A 14506-nucleotide genomic window follows, 5' to 3' on the forward strand; every position below is an offset into this window, starting at 1 on the left:
ACATACTAATTAGAAGATACTATCATAAACACCATTCCAGCCTTTTTTAATTGCAATCGAACATCATGAGCTGGTCATGTTTTTCTGGAATTACAGGAACCACAGACATCTGATCCTAAAATCAGAATGGTGCTAATAGAACCTTTCTATTAAGAAGGAAGCATCATTTTTACCAATAGCCACCTATACAACTTACAGAAACTAAAAGGGATACACTCACTGATTGAGCTCATTTAGCCATGAGTGTCACTTATCAGAATTCAAATACAATTTATGGTTCTTATATAATTAAATAAATATGAATGTTGGAAGATCAAACTGTCCTCACTTCCAGGATGCGTTGGGCATTACGAAGACGGTAGATCGTTAAGTGAAGGTTAAGGAGACTCAAGTTAATTTTCGCTTTTAATTTTCTAAGCATCTTTATAAAAATGGCTTCTTTCTCTTTTCAGGTAAGGGAGGTAACTAAATGAGAAAATGGAAGGAGGAATCAGACTGCAACTATTTCTCCTGGTGTCGCTGATCTGTCACACTCAATGTATCAAAATACTACACAGTTTCCGAGACCCTGGCGGAAATATTCTGCAAAAACTAGTCATTGATGACCAGACGGGCAACGTGTTTCTCGGTGCCTTAAACAGACTTCATAAACTGGATCCCGATCTCAACATCGTGCAGAGTGCTTCAACTGGACCACGATTGGATAATGTGGAGTGCCCGCCTCCATTGCTACCATGTGATAAACCTAAAACTCAACTCAACAGTCAGATCAAAGGCTTAGTGATTGACTCCGCCTCCAACTCGCTCATTTTATGTTCGTCACTTTTTCACGGATCTTGCCAAACATTGGCATTAAACAATATCACAAACGTTAAAAAGTTTTTTCATAAACCTTTAGTCCCTAACGACCATCATTCTTGTTACATGTTTCTTGCTCCTTCTATCAACAACACGCAGGCATTGTACATAGCAACCGCCTACAGTGACCTTGGGGATGCAGCTTATCGTGACCTTGTGCCTAGTATCAGCAGTCGTAGCCTGGATAATCTAGATTTCATACATCGCGATACCGAAGGATCTACGAAATTGGAAATTTTGAAAGAGTATCGCGAAAGTTTTATAGTGAGGCAATTGTATGGATTTCAAAATGGCGGCTTTGTTTACTTCATCACTCTTCAACGAGAAAACCCAGGATCGCAGAAAATTGTATCGAGAATCAACAGATTATGTCAGCAGGACAGGTATTTCCGATCATTTGTGGAAATTCCAATAAAATGTCAAAAATCAGATTCGGATTCTTATGATGTGGTACAAAATGCTTATTTCACAAACGGTAAACTTTACGTCATTTTTTCAAACACCGTTTCATCAGCAGGTGCGAAGAAATCAACATTTTGTGAATATGATATTCAAGATATAGATTTGGAGTTTAATGAAACGGTTCGAAATTGTTATAAAGCTGTAGGAAATTTTGGTCCTGAACATTATAAAAAAATTGAACCTTGTCCTCCCTTAGTAAGTTGTTATTTTTTATATTTTGAGATATTTTACTTTTGTTATTCTATACAAGAATTAACTTTCATCATCTTATAACCACCATTCTCGGTTTGTAAATTCAGCGATTTGATTGGATTGTACGCTAGTGTATACAGCAAATCAAAGCCTCTGATAACAAGTACAGTCTTACTGTTGCAGGCTCTGATTGGCTGTATTTGCTAGCATACAATCCAATCAAATTCCTGCATTTACAAATGTGCATGATATAAGAAAGGTGGCTATTGCAGTTAAGGTATAAGACGAAGTTCGTAATAACTTGACATTGTGAATATGTATAACACGATGTTCGTAATAGCTTGTCATTGTGAATATGCCATATTTTATGGTGACTTTTATTGGTCTCTCAGTAGTACCGATTAGAGAGCTGAGCTATCGTTATCAATATTGATCTGAAGATACTAAAATTGACCATAAACTATGACAACATCGGTACTAAAACTCACATCTACTAATTGAGATGCTGAATTAAAACTAATAAACCGGAAAATAAAGCGAAAGTAGGATAACTGGGAAAGGGAGGATTAAGAGTTACGACTATCGTGTCATTACCTCCCTTAGATATGACATGTTTGATGCTGACCTTCGCTGAGTCAGGACCATATTTTGTCAAACTAACTGCTTGGCTGGTTTCTTTATGTTAGCGTGTGTCGATTGCAGATCAAACAAATCCCACGGGAAGGGCTATTACATCCTACTCAATGTCCCTCATTTTAGTTACATCATTTTTATGTCCGTGGAAATCTCTGATATTTGCTTTGAACGTTCATCATGGGGAATTACACAAATCATGGCTAACTGTCATTTTCTGGTTTTATTTCTTTCAAATGTTCAAATCTTTGCCAGTTTTCATTAATTTTATGTCATCGGTCTCTTTGAGACGCGTTTTCCTTCGTTTTTTCTCAAAGGGAGATCAATTCTGGTACATAGATAGTGGAAGGAGAACGGTAATTTGTTGGAAAATAAAATTATATTAAAAAATCTTATGAGGATAACGACATCTCTATTTGAATATTCATGGTCGTAAATTTCACGTTTTATTGTTGGATGTTTATTTTTTTCATTATATCAAAGAATTGTCGAGAAAAGCGTAATTTGTATTTTCTCTGGCATAGCTCGATCCCAAAAATTTTGGAATGGCCTTTTTTATGTCTTTTGCAAAGGTAGTCTGATGTTCGCCTTACCCTTTCATGTGATGTTGACAGACCTCCTAAACTTTTCGAAATTGGAAATTGAAGAGAGTTCATCTCTTAGTGTCTTCAAATGTTTTGGATACACAATCTTCATCAGGGCAGCTAGTTTTGATTTAAGGGTTTACATTGAAGTGACAAGACCTCTTTAGTTGTGTACGTGTGTTTCAGATATGATGCTCTCATCAGGACAAGTAGTAACTCTCCTATTATATAGATCAGGACGATGAAATTCAACAAAAATTCCTCTGTACCGTAATTTTTGGCTTTAAACCTAGATTGTTTATCAAGCCTCATTAGTGTGTTTTGGATATGGAATCCTCATCAGGACAGTTTTGTAACAGACTTATCTGTTACAAGAGTCACCTCACCATTCTTCCTAAGTAATGGTGCCAGACAACAAAGTCTTAAAAAGTAACCATAACTTCAAAAATTCTTTAAAAACAATAAAAGGGTAATTTTCAGAAGCAAATGTTGATTATTTTTCAAGCCACACTACTTTACTATGTTTTTAAAAAGATAAAGCTATCAATACCAGATAGTTTGGGTTTAAATTTCAAAATGTCTGCCAAGGTAACAGATGGAATACTGTGTTCTTTTTAAAATATCAACACTGTTGACTGAGAGATAGATTATTCCAAGATGGTACCATTGTCAGGATTGGAATATACACCAGAGGGTAGATAGTCTAGATGATAGATTTAGATGGTAGTTTGGTATTTTCGGTACCAACACTCCACTATTAGGCAAAATATTAAAACCTGTTTATTACTTAAAGAGATATAACATTGGCCAAATATTTTTTAACAGAGGGATGTTTTAAGAATTAACCGTGCAACGAAAGTATTAAATTTCTAGATTGTGAACACTCTAGAAGACACAGTTTGTGAAAGATTTGAAGACAATTATTAATGACTGTTAAAAGATCTGGGAAATCAACGTTTAAAAGAAGTGTATGACTGAAGGTTGAATATTTCTTACTGGTAATTGTTACTGTACTGCCAAATATTTTTATTCATAATCAAAGCTGTCGGTGGGCGTATATTACCTTGTCTGGCAAGCTAACTAAAAAAAACAAATGTCTATAATCAGACATATTCAAATACAATCGAATCAACAAGTCTGAATACAAAATAGAAATAATTCTTGACTTTAGGAAGACAGTAATTGATTATAGAATATAACTAGTCAAGTTAAAATAATGTTATAACTTATATCTGACATGACTGGCAAACTCAATCAAATTAACATCCCTGAATAAGAGACAGAAAAAACAGCTATAGAAGTAATTGTGATTATAGTACAGAGCATGTTGTTTATTGAAAGTATATTGAAATACTGAAGATGAAAGAAATCTACTTGTGTATTCTGTAGACAGACATTTAAATACTTTACTTTTAATATAAACAACTTTATATCTGCATCTTTACAATGTCAAGCTATTACCAACTGCATCTTATACCTTGACTCATCTTCACAATGTCAAGCTATTACCAACTGCATCTTATACCTTGACTCATCTTCACAATGTCAAGCTATTACCAACTGCATCTTATACCTTGACTCATCTTCACAATGTCAAGCTATTACCAACTGCATCTTATACCTTGACTCATTTTCACAATGTCAAGCTATTACCAACTGCATCTTATACCTTGACTCATCTTCACAATGTCAAGCTATTACCAACTGCATCTTATACCTTGACTCATTTTCACAATATCAAGCTATTTCAAACTTCATCTTATACCTTATATCTTCACAATATTAAGCTATTTCAAACTTTGTCCTATACCTTTGACTGTAATAGCCACCTTTCTTGAATCACAGCAGTTTGAAAATGCAGCAATTCGATTGGCTGTATCCATTAGCTTACAATCCAATCAGAGCCCTTGACAGAAAGACTGTAAACATAATGGCTTATGGCCTACAAACTTTTTGGTGATGGTTTTTATTCGCTGTAATCCATTAAAATCGTTGCATCACTAACTCCTGTTATTCAAAAAGCTGGCTATTGCAGTCAAGGTATTAGACATGTATAATAGGGATATGAGTCTGTACCAGCTGTTCTGATGATGATAAATGGAGAACAGGTGCTATACTCAGATTTGTAACCAACTGATATAGAGCTTATCTCCCTTTATCATGCAACAAATAGTACTTTCATCTTGAAAGTATATAGTCATATAGTTTACTATGATATCAGAAATGATACAGAGCTAAGTGATATAGTCCTGTAGTTATTGGTCTAGATAACATAAACTGTGTAGACATATTGAAATTTAGATAGATAGACAAATCTCAAACTTATCAAGGGATACCACTTACTACAGAGTCTGCTTTTTAAGGTCCATCAACTGTTGGACATGTTGCTGTTCTGACAAAATTTCCCTCATTGCACACTACGTGGTGTCCCTTAAGTAAGTAGAATTTGAAGGATTGAAAGACTCCATATTGGAATGGGACCAAAAATTTTCAAAAGATAAATTCATTTTGTTTATTTATATTTCAGATTTTCGGTTCCGTAGACTTCTGTGGAGAATCAGGAGAATGGAAGGATTATTCAGCCATCGAAGGTTCCAAACCAATCTCTGCAACACCATTACATTTCTTTACATCTGACAAACCAACCGCCATCTTTGTTCACCCTGAAGGTAACCATAGATACGCCTATATTGGTACACAAGATGGTCATGTCATTAAGGTATTTATGAACTTTTTCACCCCCCCCACTTCAACCCTTTAATGCAATAAATTTTTGACTCATTTTGATAGCCATGTTGATACAATCCTATATATGTACACAGCCCTTTAGACATTATTGGCAGCTAATTGCAGGAACCACAGACGTCTGACTGGAAATTGTAATGGTGCAAATCAATGCTCTCAATGTCCCTGATGCACATTAAAAGTTTTAAAAACCTTTTTACAATCTTTAAAGATGAAAAATGGTGGCTCAGTTGTGTGAACTATTCACAAGAGCCAAATTATTGTCGTAATCATAATGCTTCTACCACAGCCTTTTATTTCACGTCTGCTCTCAATAAAAACATTGACAATTTTTCGGATTTTTTTTTAGTTGAGGTTTGAAAATGGCCAAGTTAACCAATTATTTAAGATTACACACAGTGTGGGTGACATCATTTTACAAATCACAAATCACCCACAATCCAATCTACTCTACATACTTGGCTCACACAAGGTAGGTGTCTTGTACAAACTTTCTATAGATTGCAATGTTCAATGAATTTTTCACCCTAGAAATTTTCGATGTAGCTTTAAAAACTGTAGGATTGCAACAGATTTGTTGGTTGTCAAAGTGGTGGCCATAGTTTAAATTAAACCCAGCATTAAACCCATTTTATGTATCTGATATTAAGGAAAGTGTAAGAATCTATTTTGAATATTTTCAGCTGTCTGTGTTATCGTTAAACCATTGTGATGACCTCACTTCCTGTGACGAATGTATGAATGACGGAGATGAAACTTGTGGCTGGTGTGTCATGGACAATAGGTATGTATTTTTAATCTAATTAAATCAAGTTGTGCCTTGTGGAGCTTGCTTCTTGATAACAAAATGAATTGTGGGATAGCAAAACTCAAAGAGAGCAATATAACAGAAGGGGTTAACATGATACAATTTGATTGGTTAAAAACAACATCATTGGAGTGGGACTGTCGTAGAAAACTTGTTGGATTACAATGGAGATAATCAAAATACTAAAAAGATAAAGGTGAAACCTTTGGAAATTTTAAATTTTTTTCAACCAAATCTTTGGAATAATAAAATTTTTAAAGATTTTTTGAAAGATGAAAAGTTAAAATAAGTTTTGATCAAATTATGATCAAGAATTCCTTTCCTCAAAGATATCAGCAAACAGCTGCAGGTTGGTGCATGTACCTCTCAGCACTTGGCTTGAATTTCATCATCAAAAATAATATTTCATCAATAAAAACGCCAAAAGATACAGTTTTCTATGAAATTATCATTAAATGATAAGATATTTTGGCAGATTTTTCTGTTCAAACAAGTTTCAGTTAGAGATCAAACTAGCTGGTAATTTACAGATGGAATATAGCGATAAGATACCCAGAATGCACCTTGATTCCCCTTCTGAGTATAGAGATTGAGGAATTTAGTTACCCACAATGCACTTTGATTCATGAATCACCCAGAATCCCCTCTGGTATATGAGTACGTCATAGATATAACCCCTGACTTAATTGTATCAATATTCGAAAATATGTCTCAAGAAATACAGTACCCATAATGCCATGGGAGAAGCATCCTGGGAGGTTAAAGAACAATGTCGCAGAAATTCACTACCCAGAATGCTCTATGATATATGAGATCATCTTATAGTGATTGCACTTGTACTAAAATATGTCTCTAGAATTACTCTACCCATGGTGCCCTTAGATGGGCATGCTGGGATATGATAGAGCTATGTCGCAGAAATTAGCTACCCAGAATGCAAGCTGATTGACCTGCTGTGAGGTCGTAAATCTCGAAACATATTTTTACTGATAATTATACCAATTATAATAGTTCTCAGGCCATAGTGAATTTATTTTGTGCTTTTCCGTTGTTTGATACCAAGTTTTACAGAGAGATCACTCCAAATGAAATTCAATATCCTACTTTTCTACACCTGTTTGGGCCTTTTAGTGTACAATGAGGAAAATTTGGCCAGGATGAAAGAAAGAAAGAAAGAAAGAGGCTTTAGCTTTCTCTTTTTTATTAGGCTACCAATTGTCAAAGGATCGCAAACGTGCAAAGTCTGTAGCAAACAGGCCCTCGGATCTCAACAACCCAACAAAGAATTAATTCAGTTTGGCCTAAAATAAAACTAAAGGTCGTTAAGTAAAAACTATTTTAGATTTTAAAGATGAAATAATTAAAAACAGATTTTAGGAGATTAGAAAAGAGAATTACACAGAAAATAATTTTAATGTGTAGACTTCTGATATGATTCATCTTATCTTTTTGTACTGAAGTTTAAAGGGATTGTCAAGAGGTTTTCAAAACATTTTGTGTATCTGCTGAACTGATAGCATCGATTTGTATCATTCCAATTTCAGTTAGATGTCTTTGATTGGTGTAATTATAGAATTGCTTTACTGTTTATATAAGATTTGGTTTCTAATGAAACTCATGAATAATCTATGAGTATGGGCAACCACAATGTAGTTGTTTGGATAAAGTAAACCACAGTCTCCCCATTCATTTACTGATCAAAAGGTGTTGTTTTAACAAAATGTCCACAAATACTTATTAATTTTTGATTTCATGATTTTTCTTAACCAGTCTCATCCATTTGTTTCAGGTGCACCACAAAAGAATTATGTCAATCATCAGTGATAACTCCGCCTTGGTTGTCCAGAACTGACCAATCATGTGCTTCCATTTCATCCTTACAACCATCCAGTTTGAGCTACAAGAAATTTATAAATGGTGGAGATTCAAGACAGGTAAGCATATTTGTTTTTTTGAAAATATATCATAGTCATGTATTGAGGAGTTGGCACCATAAAAGAACACCCCTAATTTTACAAATAAGATGTTCCAATCATATATATACAGTTTCATATTTATTGAAAGTATGCATGTGCGGAAGAGTTCATTAGAAAGTTCAGGGGTGTCACATAGATGACTGGAACACTATATCCAGCATTGATTACAATCAAACAAGGCTACTGTCCTGGAAATATTTCCTCCATTGCACAATGCAAAGGAAAGTAATGCACCATTGTTTGTACCTGAAAGTTGTTAGACGAAGTTGACGTCAGACGAGACTTATGGACCTGATTGCCTTATTCCATCAGCTCGCTACAGAGCATAGATAGCAGAAAAGTAGAACGTAAAACTCCATTCATTTTCTTACTGTTAATTCCAGATAAAATTTCAAGTAAACAAATTAAAATTTGAAAGTAACAGAAATTTAAACTGTTTGTTTATCAACGGTGAAAAACATGACAACACTATGGCCATTTTGGATCAAAAGGAGAACACAATCACATGTCCGTTACCACGACAACTACCTACAATACCACAGGGTAAGGGTGAGTAATGGTAAACTTTAACAACCACGATATCGGCACGGCACTCCACGGCACTACTAAATAACATAGTTAATAGTAACACTGTAAGCGTGAACGCCACCTTAACACCTGTCTCTAAGAAATGCAATTTTGGCATGACATAGCACTTTTGAATACCATATTCTCATGTATAATTGTTTGTGTAGTTTCAAAAGCAAAGTCCAGAACACCTGATGGCATGTTCAAAACACAAACTTGGTACGACATGACGCTATTTAATAGCATGTACTCACTTCTGTATTTTAACACTGTTATCCTGAACACAACTTGTAACATGTAATTTGGTACAGCATGGCATTATTGATAATCATATTTTTGTAGTTTGATATGCTATGAAGTGCCCATTATGATTCCAAGATATTTGCTGATTTGACACCAATGAGCCCCATTCCCCCATTCGAAGCACAAGATATCAATTGAAAATTACTCCATCTTGCCACAGCATGGCACTTATGTCTCAAGAGGAATAAACCTTTTGATTATTGTGGCGCTGGTTGGATTTGACTAGAATTTAGGGGACTTAAGAACCTTGAATAATTGATTGTTTCACTGTTTATTCTATAGATCATGAAGATTTAGAACTTCAGTTCCATGTTGAAGGAAAGATGATAGTAAAACGTGATGTATCAGTGTTTGACTGTCAAGGCAACAATAAGTGAGTTTTGAAATTAATATTTTATTTGCCACAATGATCTCTAAAATTTGACAATCATTGAAAAACCAAAGTTAATTGCACACTGCATAGTGTTCCCTGTCTCAAAGTCTGCCATTTTTACGCTCACCAGTAATGAATGTTGAATGTATGAAATCCTTTACACGTTTGGATGGGACAATAACCAAGACCCTGTGTAATACAGGCTGTACATTGTGAACATTAATAAGTGACTATGTACCGGAAGTTAATTCAGTATAAAGATCCTAGCTCTGCATGTATAGCAGAAGTAGATATAAGATACGAAAGGATGGCTCAATCTATGAATATGAATATGAGTATTCGACGGCTATCTTGTTATCATCATCCATTCATCTGTGTGTTTATGTTTGTTATGTCCCCCTACGTGTTTATATATTGTCTTTTATCATTTATGTCTACATCAAAGTAAATATCATCAATATATTTGTAGTTGATTAATTTTTAAACCTTTCTTTTCAGCTGTACAAGTTGTAGTACTAGTCAGTTTAACTGTCACTGGTGTCCTGTATCTCATTCTTGTGTTGAACAATCAGAATCCTGCCCACAGGTAAACAATTTAAATATCTAGATAGGAGGGTGTAGGATGAGGAGTAAAGGGTATGGGGTTGAGTGAGGGAAGAGGAAAAGGGTATGGGGAAGAGGGAAAGGGTATGGGGAAGAGGGAAAGGGTATGGGGAAGGGGGAAAGGGTATGGGGAAGGGTACGGGGTTTCAGCTAAGTTATAGATAAAGGATGTTGTTAGTACAGGTTCAGCTTGGTGTTTAGTGAGGTTAAGGGGGTGGGATTTCAACTCTCTCTGAACACATGAGTTTTTTCGTTACTTTTAATCTGAAATCTACAATCGTATCTTTTGTTTTGACAGTTTCAAATTATTTTCTTTTTCAGGGAGACAGTATAAAGGTCAATGACCGCTGTCCGAGATTAGAAACTGCAGCATCAGATACAGATATTTTAGTGCATTCTGGTGAATTAAAAACAATTTCTGTCCAGGTTCGAGCTCTGGAGGTAAGCATACATTCAGGGGCAGTAACTCTGTCAATTTTTCATAATCTGAACTAGTGATTGATAGTATACAATATTAATTACATACAGATGTGATTTTGTTTCCATTATTTTCTGTGGGTTTCTGACTCATTCTTCAATGAAATTGCATCTTGGACCAATGGGTATAGGGGTTAAAAGGTTGCAGACTGTTCAGAGCATTTTCCATGGCATCAGACAATTTGTCTCCTTCAGGAGGATTTGATTCCACGGCACCGAATTGCATGGCATAAAAGAATTGCACCTAATCACTTGAAGACAATGATCCAACTCTATTCTGACTGAGCTATAATATCTTCTAACCAATCAAAATCTTAGAAATGGACGATATAAGTCAATGTTCGATAACTAATTAGTTTCATGCGTAACTTACCGAATTATTTTCTTGTATTTTTTCAGGCAAATCAGAGATCCAATTTAAAATGCCATTTTGATCTTTCTGGTCAGGTCCAGACCGTGTCTGCTAAAATATCTTCTTCAACTCTAACCTGCGAGACAATCAAGGTAAGGTCAATTTCTGTGGCAGGTTTCCCTTGTTCTGATTGGTCGATAACTGAAATAGAGGTTAAATTTAAATTTATTAGCCAATAAGATAACAGTATTTTCTTCAAATGGAGGGGCTTGTTACTGTCAATTCTGTTGGAGAGACTTAAGTAGGCTTTACTATTTTCATGTATTATGAATTTTGCTTTCAGTTAGCGTATGCTGACGATATACCATACATAGTAGCAGGGTTCAAGGTCACTTGGGGTCAACAAAATCATCCGTTAGATAACCCACAACGAATGAATGGTAGGTATTGATATTATTAGAATAATGTTCATAAGTTTTGATGGCTCAACAGGGTGGCCCTTGGTAACAAACCCACGTACATGGTCATAGCACTTTCAAATTTGTGAGTCATGAAATCTAAATTTGATCCTTGCATATATCTGTGATCCAGAAAGGACTTAATGTAGTGAGTAAAAAGACCAAAAGCCCTGGCAAAATTGTATTCATTGAGGTACTTAAATTGGCAACCCTGTTCTAGCAAAATTTCGCTCATTGGATACAACTCTAGAGTTGAGATGCACAACTCCAATTTTATGAAAAGTTCCATAGAATCTATCATTTTTAATATTTTGGTGAACTTTATTTTCAGTGCGGATCTATAAATGTGCGTCCATGGTAACCAACTGTGGTAAATGTCTCAGTCTAGACGTAGAGTATGAATGTGGATGGTGTGAGGATCAATGCTCCTTACAGAAGAAATGTCAGAAATCCTGGCTAGATCAGTCTGAAACTTGTCCTAATCCACAGATACTGAGGGTAAGTAGATCTATTGAATAACACTTGAAGCCACTCAGAATGGGTTTGTGAACTCTGGATTCCTTTTGAAGATTTCACTATTTTGGTTATCGCATATCAGTGATTTGATAATTTGTCGACCTTTTCAGAGAGTCCACATGGCTAAAACTGTTTATGACATCAGGGGTTTGTCAATTTAGCATCTATCTAATTTAACCACTAAAGATTCTATTTACCAAAGAGACGACAGTCCATCATTCAAGAGAGTCAAAAATATCATTGATTTTGAATATCACAGTATTTTGTGATTGTTATTTACAGTATAGTCCTAGTAAAGGACCTGTCAAGGGTAAAACAGAAATTCAGGTCAACGGAATAAACCTGGGAAAAGAGATCTCAGATATTTTAGGTCAGGTGACTGTTGCCGGGTTACCATGTGATGTCATGCAAGAGCACTATGAACCATCGTCAAGGTAATGACATTTTTACAATATCATACTTTTGATTTTAAATGTTTGTGTCTTGGCTTTAAGTGCGGAAATTTAACCTTAATTTTCAAAAGTAATTGTCCTGATGAAGATTGTGTATCAGAGACATGCATTTATAAAATGAGCTTAAGCAATATGGAATAGCCAAAAATAACTGATTTGAAAGAGTAATCATTATTTAGTCAAATTTATACAGATTTTTGTTTTAAATTTTCAGTTTTAAATGTGAAGTAAAAGGGGTGACGTCTGCTAAATCTGGGACAGTGAAAGTTGTAGTCAATAATAAATATACTGCTGAATCAGATACAGTCTTTGAATTTGTGGTAAGTGTTCCTTTAATACAGATATACTCATATTGTGTTCCATTCATTATTTGTATCCATTTTGGTCATTCTAGACATCTATGGAAAAAGGGGAGCCCCAAGATAATAACAAATGGTAGAAATCATGAGACATATAAGTGTTTTTTTTAAATATCGATGTTACATTATAGGATCCAGTATTAAACCATGTTGATCCTAAACAAGGTCTGATGTCTGGAGGTACAAGAGTTCTAATCAAGGGGAATAATCTAGATGTTGGTAGTGATACTCAAGTTATAGTTGGTGGAAACTCTGTACCAGTCATAAAGTAAGGATATATTTAAGATTAAATGTGTGTGTATTAGGGTCATATTTGTCTGTCTGATGTCTGTGGTTCCTGTTCTTCTTGAAAAACTTGAATAAGGTACATAGTGTCGTTATTGTACAACAGAATCCCTATAATAATCTAATAAATCCATAAAAACAAAGTAATTATTCAAAAAAGTTATGTTCATTCTGAGGTAGAAATTCCAATTGAATTTTAAACTAATGCCTATTTTTAGGTCCAACATGACGACCATAGAATTTAAAACACCGAAGAAATCCACCAGTAGGAAGTCTGTGAATATTGAAGTTAATTTTGGCGGTTACCGTAAAAAAGTTCCTGGTATTTTTACCTATACTAAAGACCCCACTATAACCATGATAGAACCCAAGAGAAGTATTCTCAGGTAAGAACAGGATTTTGCATTTTCATTGATTTTATCATTGATGGGGATTGTTTCTCTGTTATATTGAGGGAGCTGCGGCCAATCAGTGAGTTAGACGCTTGCTCGCTAACCTGAAGGTCCGGGGTTCAATCCCGGCATAGGTCGAGATAATACCTTTGGATTTTTCAACCTGGTTTCCCCCTGTCAGTGATGCAGGTATGAGGGGCTGACATGGAAAAAGCGTCTAGTCGTTCAGATGAGACAATAAAACGAGGCCCCGTGTGCTACAGGCTGTACATGTTAAAGATCCCTCGACAGTTGGAAATCGAAAAAGAGTAGGGTAATGCTGCTGTCCTGGCAAAATTTCCCTAATTGCACCCTGCATGACGTTGCCTGTCTTCATTAGCCCACATGGTGCAGAAAAGTAGGACCTAAAACTCCATTCATTTCATTTCTGTTATATTGATTGTTGATGACAAAGTTTCCTGCATTGCACACTGCATGGTGATGCTTCTTTAGCAAGGAGACAGAAAAGTTCAGATGAATTTCTTGTTATTTTCCTGCATTTAAGAGAAAATAATTTGAGTGTCATTGACTTTTGAATATTAACGAATCTAAATATATTTCTAATTTTGTGATATTTTATTTCAGTGGTGGTACAACTATAACAGTAGTTGGTACTCATCTTAATATGATACAAGAACCTAAATTCTTTACAACGTACGGTGGCAAAATATACACCAAGGTAAGTGTATTGTAAATTTTGAAAAAGTTACTTCCGTAAAAAAAAAATCAAATTTGAGAAGAGTTAATTCCATAAAGAATTTAGAATGCTTGAAAGAAATATTGATGGTGGATAACTATATTTGTCATCTTTAAATGGGTAAGCACTAATAGTACCTTTTTTTATGAAGATTTCCACAAAAAAGGTTAGAATGCTTTGCTTTCTTCTTTAATTTAGAGTCCACGTAGCTATTGAAATTAATATTTTTTTACAGCCCTGCAGCAAACAGAACGAGTTAATGTTATACTGTACAGTACCTGGTATTAACGCAATGGGAGTTAACGTAACCGATACCAACCCTCTTGAGGTGCATTATGGGTTTGATATGGATCAAGTTGATTCATTACGTAATAT

At 35.0% G+C, this 14506-nt stretch overlaps 1 protein-coding gene across 1 annotated transcript; it reads left to right on the forward strand.

Moving 5' to 3' along the window:
• Positions 1–477: 477 nt before the first annotated feature.
• On the forward strand, positions 478–12990 carry LOTGIDRAFT_168805 (hypothetical protein; the record flags this gene model as incomplete). Its single annotated transcript, XM_009066719.1, has 15 exons — positions 478–1515; positions 5257–5448; positions 5824–5946; positions 6158–6258; positions 8072–8216; positions 8642–8807; positions 9411–9501; positions 10000–10087; positions 10426–10545; positions 10981–11085; positions 11277–11373; positions 11723–11889; positions 12190–12341; positions 12574–12679; positions 12850–12990. 15 exons carry the CDS (start codon positions 478–480, stop codon positions 12988–12990), a joined length of 2832 nt encoding a protein of 943 aa, XP_009064967.1.
• Between the last annotated feature and the right edge of the window lie 1516 nt (positions 12991–14506).

This window comes from Lottia gigantea (genome assembly GCF_000327385.1).
Source record: "Lottia gigantea unplaced genomic scaffold LOTGIsca_79, whole genome shotgun sequence".
NCBI lineage: Eukaryota > Metazoa > Mollusca > Gastropoda > Lottiidae > Lottia > Lottia gigantea.